The sequence below is a fragment of the Balaenoptera musculus genome, chromosome 6 (assembly GCF_009873245.2).
Source record: "Balaenoptera musculus isolate JJ_BM4_2016_0621 chromosome 6, mBalMus1.pri.v3, whole genome shotgun sequence".
Lineage (NCBI taxonomy): Eukaryota > Metazoa > Chordata > Mammalia > Artiodactyla > Balaenopteridae > Balaenoptera > Balaenoptera musculus.
The window spans coordinates 116,127,896-116,139,405 of record NC_045790.1 but is presented as its reverse complement, the minus strand read 5'-3'; the positions used below and the strand labels follow the sequence as shown (position 1 = coordinate 116,139,405).

At 62.7% G+C, this 11,510-nt stretch overlaps 1 protein-coding gene across 1 annotated transcript; it reads right to left on the bottom strand.

Moving 5' to 3' along the window:
• Window positions 1-3,489: 3,489 nt before the first annotated feature.
• On the bottom strand, window positions 3,490-10,696 carry ARRDC1 (arrestin domain containing 1). Its single transcript, XM_036854515.1, has 8 exons — window positions 10,511-10,696; window positions 5,732-5,842; window positions 5,243-5,293; window positions 4,987-5,141; window positions 4,632-4,814; window positions 4,360-4,536; window positions 3,870-4,287; window positions 3,490-3,796 (listed from the first exon to the last, which is right to left on the bottom strand). The coding sequence occupies exons 1-8, from the start codon at window positions 10,626-10,628 to the stop codon at window positions 3,732-3,734; spliced, it is 1,278 nt and encodes a 425-aa protein (XP_036710410.1). The 5' UTR covers window positions 10,629-10,696; the 3' UTR covers window positions 3,490-3,731.
• Window positions 10,697-11,510: the final 814 nt, after the last annotated feature.

The window sequence follows — 11,510 nt, the reverse complement described above, 5'->3', positions numbered from 1 at the left end:
GCCCCGCCCGCGCCTCGCGGCCCAGGGCGGGGCGGGGCCGGTCGCGCGCGTCTGCGCCTGCGCCCGCCCCCGCGCCTGCGCGCTGCAGCCCGGGAGCGGCGTCCGCGGCGCGGGCCTGCCCCGGCCGGAACCGGAGCGCGACAGCCGGCCGCGGGGGTGGGGCCGGGCGCAGCGGGCTTCCGGGGTCGGCGCGGCGCCGGACGTCGTCCTCCCGTAGTCTTCCAGTTTGCACTATATTCTCTCTCTCTGCGTAGGCACTGTAGCGGGCCGGCCGGGGTGGGGAAGGACCCCTGACCTCTAACCCCGGACACACATCGATTTCGTCTCCCTTCACAGAAGGCGGACTTGGACTTGCGTTCTAGGGCGGTGCCCGGGTGGGGCTTGTGCCCGGTTGGGAGGGGTGCCCCAGTTGCGGTTGCATCCGGTTAGGGAGAATGGCCCAGCTCGGGGGTGGGGGTGCTTCGGTTATGAGGTGTGCCTGGCGGGGTCCTGACTGAGAAAGCTGCCCTGAGGCGGGAGGGGGGATGTCCCTTTGGGGAGGGTTGCCTGCGTTGGCGGTGCTCCAGTTGGGGGAGGTGCCCCAGTTAGAGTGACTGCCCCAACGCTGGGGTGCTCTGCTGGGAGCATGTCCGGACTGTCGGGGAGGATGCCCTGATTAGGGAAGTTGCCCCGCTAAGAGGCTGTGCCCTGGCTGGGGACAGTGTCCTGGTTGGGAAGTGTGGGTCGGGTGGGGAATGTCCAAGGCGGAGGATTGTCCCTGTTGGGGTGGGGGGGGGGGGCGCTGCGCTCTGGTTAGGGAAGATGCCAGGCTTGCCGGGGGTGGGATGCTCCAGTTAGGAGGTGGCCCCAGTTGGGCAGCCTCTTGGGTCACCCCAACCTCCTGCAAGCCCCCCAGTTATGCACAGGGCGAGACCTTTCCTGCATATCAAGCAGCCTTCACTGAACAGCACCACGTAGACTGGCTTAGGCCGCCCACTCCCCATAGCCAGACGTGTTTCTGCCATCCCCTGGCAGTTGAGAAAAGAAGCATAGACTGAAATTGGGGTTCTCTGGCCAGTCTTCACAACAGGAACTGGGGAGGCCCTGAGTCAAAAGTTAATCTGGGCCTCACTCCTGTGAGGGTTCAATCTCGTGGAACATGAGACTCCAGGAAAATTCCAGTAAGTGCACTGACGGTGCACTCAGCTGCAGAGGAGGCAGTGGACGATCCTAAGTACCAAGGAAGCCTTCCCAGGTTTGGGGGGACGGCCTGAGTCAGCTCCTGACAGGCCGGGAACCCCAAGCTCTGTCTGGAGCCTCAGTTCGGGAGGCTCAGGAGCGGTCTTCCTCCACAGCCTGCACAGCTCCACCAGCTTTCACCCGCACCTGCTTCTCTGGCACCATCCTTTCTCTCTCAACTCCTGCCTTGGGCCCTAGTCTGCCCCTTCTCTGAAACACTTTTATCTCAGGTATCTGTGTGGCTCACTTCTTGACAATCCTTGGGTCTTAAATACCACCTCTTCAGGGAAATGTCCCCTTGCCCCTATTTAAAAACAATACTGCACCCCAAAACTTCCTTGCTTTCTTTTACTGCATAGCATCCCGTTGCCATGTTGTCTGTCTGCCCCACTAGAATGTAAGTCCAAAAGGTAAGGGATTTTTGTTTTGTGTGCCCTAGTACCTAGAACAATGTTTGGCATGCAGGAGACAAAATATTTGTTGAAGGAATAGATGTTAAGATGTGAAAAAAAGTCCTTCATTAGGCAAAGACCGACTGTAAATGAATCTGTCAGAAGTAGGTGATGTTCCCATTCTGCACCATCAGCCCGACCCACCCTATGCTGGTATTATCGCCGACCAATGATGTTAGGTGCTCTTCTCGGCACATAACGTGTTACGTGTTGACTCAGTGACCATCAGGTCAGTCCTGGGAGGTGGACGTCGTTTTCATCCACATTCTGTAAGTAAGCAAACCAAAGCAGGGGAGTGCCTTCAAGGCCACACAACTGTCGGGAGGCAGAGATGGGATTTGAAACAGGCAGAGTCTCAACCATGAGGCTACAGCTTCTAGTAGATGTTTCACAGGTTATCCTGCTTGTGGCATGCTTTGTGTTTTTGTCCAATATTCATCCTCTCCTTGTCCCACAAATGGTAAAGTTTTAGGGTACATGGCTGCCTGTACATTTCCAACTGTAAAGGGTGGCCAGTGGGATGTGTGCAAAAGTGATACAATTTACTTCTCAGCCTGTCCCCAAAAAAGTTGGAGGTTCAAGACCAGTAACCTGGGTGATGGTGAAAATTGCAACAGCCATCCTGGACCCAGGGGTGGAAACCTCGAATTGACTTGAGAATTACAGCTATGCCACCTCTGGACTGTTAAATGTACAAGAAATAAACCTCTATCATGTGGGACAGGGCGCTTGACCCGTCTCCTCATAGTCCTATGAACTCATTATAGATTAAGGTAACTGACACACGTAGCCAGGGTCCACCCTTCACCATACGGCAGGGCTGGAATTTGAACCCGGAATTTGAACCCGAAGTCTTATCTTAACGCCACCTCCAAGGTTTCCCAAAGCACGCCAGGATCCCGGCCCCGCAGGGCGTTTACGGGCCCTCTGGAACGTCTGCGGAATGCCTCTTCGGGAAACGCTGCTTTCCCGTACCCTTTTTATTTGCTCCTGGGTTCCTTGTGTCCTAGACAACAGTCCTTTGAATTGTAGACCTCGGGAGCGGCTTGTGTGTTCGCACTTGGGTGGGAATCAAGAAGCAGCATCCCTCAGAGCCAGACGTGGCAGTGGTGACGGCAGGGGCAGGAGACTTGAGGCCAAGGGTAAAGGACCTGGGGAAGCCTGCTCCCTCACCCCGACCGGATTTCGTCTGGCACACGAAGTCTAAACTGGCCCGGAGTGGTGGGTGCCAGACGGCTAGCCCAAGGTGTGTGTTAACCAAATGGAACAGCGGTGGTCTTCTCCCCCTGTCACAAGGCCACTTAAGTTGATGCTGAGGCTCCAGACACGCAAGCCCGCCTCCGAGGGCAAATCCTGAAGCAGAACCGGGAGGCCAAGCGCCTACCCCGGCCCTGGTTAACCGCCACGGGCGGTTCCCAAAGCCGGTTCTGCTCCCTGCCCGGATCGCTCCCCCACCCACCTTCCGGCCCAAGACGCCCGGAAGGAGGAGGGACCCAGAGCGGAAGTGGGGGGGGGGGGAAACGACGACAAGGGGCGGGGCCGAGGAGAGGGGCGTGTCCCGAGGGGAGGGGCGTGCCCCCCCCAAGGAGAGGCGGGGCTGAACGGGGCGTGCTCCGCAGGGGGCGTATCCTGCATGGATGGGCTAGGCTAAGAGGGGCGTGTCCCACGGGGAGAGGAGGGGGTGTGCCCTATAGGGAGGGGCGAGCCCCGCAGGGAGGGGAGGGGCTGAGGAGAAGCCCGGGGGCTGGGCACACCCACTACCGGAACACGCGCACACACCGGCAGAGGAGGGCGCCCCACAGGTCACTGTGCCCAGCTCTACAAATGAAGCGTTTTATTTACACCAAGTCTCTCTAGGCCCCAACCCCCGGGGAGAGGCCGACTACAGGGGGGCTGCAGAGGCTGGTCAGGGCAGAGGCTGGTCCGGAGGCAGAGGCCGCAAGGAACGGCGGGCAGCGGCGGGTCCTGAGTGGGCCGGGCCAGGCCGGGAGCGAAGGCACGAGGCCCTGGGAGCCTAGTCCCAGGGCATAGGTCCGTCCGTCCGGAGAAGGCAACATGGGGTCAGCTCCCTGGGGTCAGGCCAGGGTCCACACCACCACAGCTCTGCTCATAGGATGGCGGGGCCTCTGCAGGGAGAAAGCCAGGTCTGCATGGGGCCCGTGTCTCCCCCTCCCTGCCAGGCCCCAGGCCCCCACTCACCATAGGGGTAGCCCCACGAGCTATACTCAGGGGGGAGGATCAAGGTACTGGTCGTGGGCACCGGCCCTCCAGAACCCTCTGCAAAGTAGGGCACGGTGGCACCTGTGGAGATGCACAAGGGAGGGGGCAACGGGTGGGGGGCAGGGCTGCCATCCTGAGGATGGGGTTCAGGGGCGCCAGGCACAGAGCCGAGGGCTGCAGGCGGCTGCTGCTGCTGTGAGTGGCTCTTGGTGGAGAGGGAGACAGGGTCCGAGAAGAAGTGGGGGCCACCAGCCACAGCCTCCGCCTCCTCCTGGGGTGGCGCTGAGGGCACCACCAGGCCTTGGCCTGGCTGGGGGCTCAGTGGGACATGGTTCACAGCGATGTTGCCGATGAAGACCGGGAGCGTCACGATGGCTTCCGGCGTCTTCAGGGAGACCTGGGGAGGTTGTGCGAGTGAGGAGCCAGGCCACCGGCCCCTCCTCCCACCCCACCCCTGTATCCCTACCACCTGCAGGTAGTAATCCACGTGGATGAGGCTGCAGCCCGGCAGGGCAGACTGGGGCAGGGCAGGCACCAGGATCTGCTCTTGCCACTGAGCCCGCCTCCAGGCCTTGACGCCGGCCCCCTCCACCTCGGCGATGGTCCGCACGTCATAAATCCAGCGCTTGGCCTTGTAGGACACTTTCTGGGGAAGGGCCAGCCTGTGAGCCTGGGCAGGCCAGCCACCTACCCCTCCTCTGCCCCATGGGGACAGGGCCCAGCAGGCGAGGGGACTCTGACCTGCAGCAGACTGGCCACCACAGGGCTGGTGTCCTTGCCTGACTGGTTCTCAATGTCAGCCTGCAGCCGCAGCACCTGCCCCACCACGTAGCCTCGGAGGTCGGTGCTGGCGGTGAGGACTACGCTGCCTGTCTTCACCAGCTTGTAGGAGAACTTCTTGGTGGTGGAGGCCACATTGGGTTGCTTGGGAGGAGAACAGGGAGGGGGTTTGGCAAGTGTGGGCAGGCGGGATCCTCGGGGTCAGCTCAGGACAGAGAGGCCGCTGCTCTTCCAGACCCTGGCCGCCTCACCTGTGCTGGGGACAGGGCGTCAGGCAAGGGTGGGCCCACCCAGGAGGCCACTGCCCCAGGCTCACCTCGATGTCTGGGATGCTATTCAGGTTCAGGGGGCTCAAGATGTAGAACACGCGGCTGCACTGGTGATCCTTGGAAAAACGTGGTGTGTCGATGGTGGCCCGTACCTGGTGCACAATCTTCCCAAAAGGGCCCTCAAAGGATGTGGGAGCTGTGGCTGGAGAGAAAGCAGGGACTGGCACCCGACTGCCCCCCACCCCACCTCCCACCCACCCTCGCCAACTGTCACCACCTGGCCTGGCCAGGCTGGGCTCTCACCAGGAAGCAGGAACTGGAAGGGGAAGCTGTGCTCTCCAGCAGGCAGGCTCCCTGCAGAGACAGAAGGGAGGTAGGGGAGAGGGGACAAGGTGACCTCACAAGGCCCAGGACAGAAGCAGGCCCTGCAGCCAACCAGCTCACACTGCATCTGGCTGCTGGGCTCCCAGCCTCTGTCTCCAGCACCTCAGCAGCACAGGGCTGTGGCCTGGGCACAGGATGGGGGATGAGAGCTTGGCTTGAACAGGAGAGGGGGCAGAGCTGTTCCGGGGGCCGGAGCCCATCCAAATCCAGGAGAAGTTGGCCCTCTTCAGCCAACCAGCCCCCATCAAGCAATGCCCTGTGCCTGCCAGGGAGAGAAACCCAGCAAGGTGCACAGTCCTGGCACAGGGTGGGCTAGCACGGGGATGCCAGAGGCGGATGGGGAAGTCAGGTGGACAGACAGACCCCACTCTCAGTGGGATGAGGTGAGGGACGGGTTCCCAGACTCACCCTTGTCGGCCAGGGACAGAGCGCTGTTGAAGTAGCCTTCCTCCACCACCCACGCTGTGTCATTGGCCTTGTTGGAGACCTTGCAGGACCCCGTGCAGGTCACCCGGATAGCTGCAAGGGGGGGACAGCATGAGCCCCAACCAGGCTGGCCTGGGCCCCTCCCTAGCCCCAGCACAGGGATTCAGGCAGGACCGGCAGCACCCAGGACCGCCCAGCTAGGCCCTGGGAAGGCCAGCACATGGCCTGCTACCCTTCAGAGGACACCTCCTGTCCGTGCCACATCTTCAGGTGCTCTCAGCGAGCCAGGGTGGCGAGGCACAGAGTTCCACCTGTCATGCCGTCCAGAACGTGAAGGCCCCGATGGTCACCCAGATGACCCCTGGGCAAACCCCCATCCCCAGCCCCCACCCAACCAAACCTGTGAAAACCCAGCTCCCTACAAGGGATGCTTGGGAAACCCTAGGTGAACAGAGGCCTTTGGGGCAGCTGACCTCCGACCCCACCTTCCTGCTGCCTCTCAGGCAAGTCAGTTAGGCTGGGAGGCACCCCTTCAGGCTCCAGGAAGCTACCTATTAGCCCTCATGCTGCAGGAATGTGGTCAGACCCGCCTGAGCAGATAAGGAACCCAACAGTCTGGCACACCAGAGGGTGGGGACACCTTGGCTTCCTGGGCCAGTACTGCCCAGGAGCGCTGATTTCTGCATCGAGATGGCTTGGTCCTCCCCCCACTCCCCAGGGGAAGCACGCACACCAGGAACCAGGCAGCAGGGTCGCTGCCGCCTTCCGTCCTGTGACCAGGAACTCAAATTCCTCCGTCCAGAGCCCACTGTGGTCAGAAGGCCATGGCTGGACCAGGCCCAGCAGAGGCTGGTCACCAGAGGGGACACCACGGCTGGAGACCCAAACAGGGCAGGGGGTGGGAGCTCAGTGACAGGTAGCCCTGTGGCTCCCTCCATTCCTTCCTCTCCCTGCAGGGCTGAGTCAAGGCCAAAGACTTTAGCCTGCCTGCCCAGCTGCCCATCCTCCCCTGACCTGATGGACCGGTGAAGGGAAGGTAACTCGGAATTTGACACCCTCCTGACAGAGCCATCAGGCAGGAAGAATGCAGTGTCTCAAGTGCCCAGGGCTGGGGGCAGCCACACCAGGTCTGTCTGTGGTCTCCCCACGCAGGCCCCACCTTGCTGATGCAGGCCTCCTGTTGGTCCCACAGTGCACTGGGCTGCCCTCCACGAACCCGTGACTCGGCCTCCGCCCCATCGGCACTGCCAGTGACCGGCCCTCAGCCTCCGTGCCAGCCCAGCCTCACCACCCGGACCTCGGCCCTAATTTCTAATCCACGCTCCACCCGTCATCCCCTCCTAGGGCCAGACCTGGAACAGTTCCCACCCTGGAGGTTTGGGACACCAGCAGTGCTCCTACAGACCAACACATCCCAAGAGAGGCACGGCATGGAAGGAGCAGAGAAGGGGAAGCCTGACTGTAAAGTAACTAGAAGACGTCCTGGTGGATTGCAGGCGTCACACTGCTGGAAACATTCCTCGTGGAGAGGGTGCGTCCCCCCTTGAATCCGGCTGCCCTGGGAATGCTGGGAACAACGGAGTGTGCTGGAAGGGGTGCAATGGTCCCCAGACTGGCCCAGTGACAGCTGAGCACTGTCAAGTGACCCCAGTGGATGGGACACAGAGCTGAAGAATCACCCTGTCGAGCTCTGCCCAAAATCCTAACCCACAACAGCCCAAGTTATAATAAAATGGTTGCTTTAAACAACTTAGTTTAGGCATGATTTGTTTACTTAGAGGTGACTTTCACACAGCAGCAGATAAAGGAATAGCTGTCTAACCTCACTAGAACTCACGGAAACTCATATGACTTACCATTTAACCCATCAGATTGGCAAATATTAAACATTCTGATACGTGTTGTAGAGAAAGTAGAAAAACAGACACTTGCTTATAGCAATCAACCTGTCGGCTGATACGACGGAGGCCCTGGAGAAGGAGCAGGCAGATCTGCTGTAATCTTACACACGCGTTCCAGGGATCCAGCAGTTCCCCTTAGAATCTCACCCTGTTCACCCTGTTCAACCCTGCTCCTAATAGTGAACAATCTAGGCATAGCCTACGTGTCCAAAAGCAGGGCGGCTGAAACGGGCACACACTCAGCCAGGACCCAGCCACACAATTAAGGTGAACAAGTCAGGGTGGCACCTGGCCCCAGAAAAACAAACCGGCCCTTGGTTGTTCCAGGCAGGCTCGAACTCTGTGAACTTCCCAACGACTGTGCCAGGGCCCCCTCTGCACACATGCTGTGAGGCCCCCTTCGGGGACCCTGCCTGGATGAGCAGCCTCCAACCACCGACTGGAAACAAACTCCCATTCCTGTCCAATCTCTCCTCCGCAGGGGAATAATGGAGGCGCAGGGGGAATTGGAGGTTTGGGGCTGCTCCGGTTCTCTAAGGAGAATCATCATGCGGATCCTGTGCCAGAGTGTCTTCTGGAACTTTCCTCTTGAGCCAGCACTCTCACCTGTCCAGCAGCCCTCCTCCTATGTACCACCTGCAGTCTGAACATGAAGACTTCTGCTTGCTCCCCCTCTGGTCCCAAAGGTCTGTCCCAGCCTCCATCAGCTCCCTCAAACCTGGGTCAGCCCAGCCTCTGCCACATCCTTTCACTGCAGCTCTGGCCTGCAAGCCACTTCCCTCTGTCCTGTTTCCAAATCTGTAACACAAGAGGAATGACAACGCCCACCTCCCAGGGTTGCTATGAGGACTGATGGATTGGTCCTTGGGAAGTGGGGATGGCATCTGGCCCACGGTTAGCGCCCAGGGAGCCGGCAGAGCTGGGAGCTGGCTGCTACTGTCGTCCGGGCACCACCCTCCCTCGTCGCCCACCTCGAGAGCAGAACGCAGGGCAGCCCCGCCTGACCGGCAGCCCCGCCTGACCCCCAGCCTCCGGCTGGGCTGGACCCAGTCTCCAGGAAAACAGCTCCTTCTCCAGCTTTCTTCCACATCAGCTCCCAAGGCAGCCGGCGTCCCCAAGGCTGAGTGCAGACCATCACTGACACTCAGTCAAGTGTTTAGAGGCCTGCTGCCCCCCACCCTCCATGTCCTCCTGGGGGCCCCCCTATTGCATCAGTGGCTGGTAACAGGAGCTCAACAAGTGTCTTTTGAGGGAAAGGAAAAACAAGAACCATGGTCTTTCCTCTCTCACACCCCGGCAGGGCCGGAGGCCTACAGAGGCCCCAGCACCAGCATCCCCCCTACCCCTGGGGGGCAGCCTGAAAATAATACCCTCTCTGGCGCGAGGCCAGTGGTTGCTGGACTCTCCAGCCTGTGACCTGACCTGCTCCTCCCCGCCTCAGGGCTCTTACAGTCAGGGACTCCCTCAGCCTCCTGGTGCCCAGCTGTCCATTTACCCACATCCTACCCACCACGTGGAGGCTGCAGGGCTCTAACCAGCCCAGGTTAGTCACGCGCAGCTCAGGCCGCCCCTCCACTGTGGTCAACAACAGCCTGTTCGCCCTAAGCCCCAGCCACAGGGGGTGACAGGGCAGCGAGCCAGGAGGAGAGCTCTGAGTGGGATCTCTCTGGTGTCCGTCTGTCCTCCAGCCACGGCCCACCCCTCCTTCCTGTGCCCTGCCAGCCGCACTCACCTCTCACTTGTGCCCCAGAGCAGAGCTGCACTGTCCCCCCGATGTCCCTGCCACAAGCACACCTACCCCCACCCAACCCCAAACTCCAACTGGGGAGACAGGAAAGAGGCGACACGTTACGGAGATGGGCGGTGTCACCGGTCCGGGACGGAGGAGGCAGCTGCCCAGAGAGAACGGCGGCTCTGCATCCTCAGCGGGCACCCCAAGCGCTGAACGGTCAACCACACGGGGGCCTGGAAGGTCAAGGCCCAGAGGGAAGCCCGGCAGCTGTGGTTCTGGCCAAGCACCCCAAGGTAGAGAAGCGCCCCAGGACGGACACACCACACAACCTCACACTCAGAGCCGGGGTCAGGAGAGAGACCCCGCCCAGGCTGCGGTTCGCCCACGGCCCAGAGGGACCAGGTGTGATGTCCCCCGCAGGGCCCGGTTCACACCTCAGGCAGCAGACGAGGCCAGCGCCGGCAGGGAGCCCTAGCTAGGGGCGCCGCAGCAACCGGATCCCCGGTCTCAAAGTCCCAGATGTCTGCGCCAGCAGAGGGACCGGCGAGGAGGGCTCAGGTTCGGCTCCCAGATGCCCGCTACGGCGGGGGCCTACGGCACGCAGCGATTAGCAAGATCCTCCCAGCCCTTAGGGACTAGCCTCGGGCTGGGTGTAAGCAGTGCCCTGCAGCCCCCCCCCGGGGACCTGCACACTCGGCGGGGCTGCCTGGGTGTATGGGAGAGAAAGCCCAGCGCGGGCCGGGCTCCAGGTGAGGGCCCAGCAGCTGCGGGGCGCAGCGGACCGGAGACCCGACAGGGAAGGTCAGAGGCGTCGCGGGTCCAGGTCAGAGTGGCCTTCGGCGAAGTAGACAGGCTCGAAGCCCGCGCCCCGAGTCTGGACGGCCCTTGGCGGAGAGGACAGGAAGGGCAGATGCGGAAGGACTGGGCCACCCGGGCCTCCCTGCTCCGCCCCGACCGCCGCCGGCCTCCCACCCCCGCGGTCCGCCGCCCGGCCGGCCGCCCCGCGGCGCTCCCCGCAGCCGGACGCGCGCCCCCGGCCTCGCGGGTCCCGGGCCCAGCGGCCGCGCGCCCCTTCGGAGCCCCGCCCGGCCCGCCGCAGGTGCGGCCCTTCCCGGACCCCGCGCCCACCCCGGAAGGGCAGCGGCGCCGCCAGGCGCACGCGCACGGCCCCCGCCAGCGGCTCCCCCGGGCTGTAGACGACGCGGCCGTGGCTCAGGCGGACCTCGAAGAGCTGCACCCGTCCCATGCCGCGGCCCTGCGGGGCGGCCGCGCGCTGCCACCCCCGCCGCTGCCGCCGCCACTGCCGCCGCGCGCCCAGCCCCGCCCTCGCTGCCCCGCCCCCGCCCCCCCCCCCCCCCCGCCTCGCCCGGCCCCCTGCCCCCCCCGCCCCCCCTCCCTCTCCGCTCCTGTCCCCGCCCCTTCCCGCCCCCCTCGGCCCCCCAGCTCCCGACGCTGGCTCCTGCCCGCCCCCCAGCCCCGCCTCGGTCCGTCCCCCCAGCCCGCCCTTCCTCGCCCCGCCCCGGCCCGCAGGGTGGAGCTCGGGCTCAGCCCGCGGGAACCCGGCGCACCTGCGCCCCCTGCTGCCTCACCTGTGGAGGGGGCGGGCCGGGCCGACGCCCCCTCCCAGGCTCCGCCCCGGGGTCGCCAACGTGCCGCGTCTCCACACTGAGGGAAGTCTCCAGGCTGGGCCTGTGTCGGGACGGGGAGCGCTTGGCCTGCGGCAGCGGGAGGGACAGGTGAGGGGTGGGGCTCGATACCCAGGGGCGGATTCGAGGGCAAATCCGGGAGTCTAGGAGAGAGAAGGCCGTGCTTGGCTTAGAGAAGGTGCTGGGCGCCTACTGGCAGGTTAAATGTGGGGTTGCTTGAAGGAGGGCGTCAAGGTGGGGCCAGGTTTTTGTCCAGAACAGCTGGGCGAATGGGGTGGCATTTTTTTGATGGAGACGACCGGCCTAGATACAAGTTGTTTGGGGGGTGGGGAAGGGGAGAAATGGTGACTGGCAGAGTCAGAGGTGCCTGTTAGGCACCCAAGTGAACTGGCACTTCTAGGCATGAGTCTGCGGGAGACAAAGGACGAACGATTTGTTAGACCCTTGTTTGTAGATGGTGACTCTATTCAGGACGCTGATGA

Coding starts and splice junctions, on each gene's coding strand:
- ARRDC1 (XM_036854515.1), bottom strand. CDS start 10,628: ATGGGACGGGTGCAGCTCTTCGAGGTCCGCCTGAGCCACGGCCGCGTC. Junction 5,294..5,731: donor TCTGTCCCTGGCCGACAAGG/GTGAGTCTGGGA, acceptor CTGTCTCTGCAG/GGAGCCTGCCTGCTGGAGAG. Junction 5,142..5,242: donor CTTCCAGTTCCTGCTTCCTG/GTGAGAGCCCAG, acceptor CTTTCTCTCCAG/CCACAGCTCCCACATCCTTT.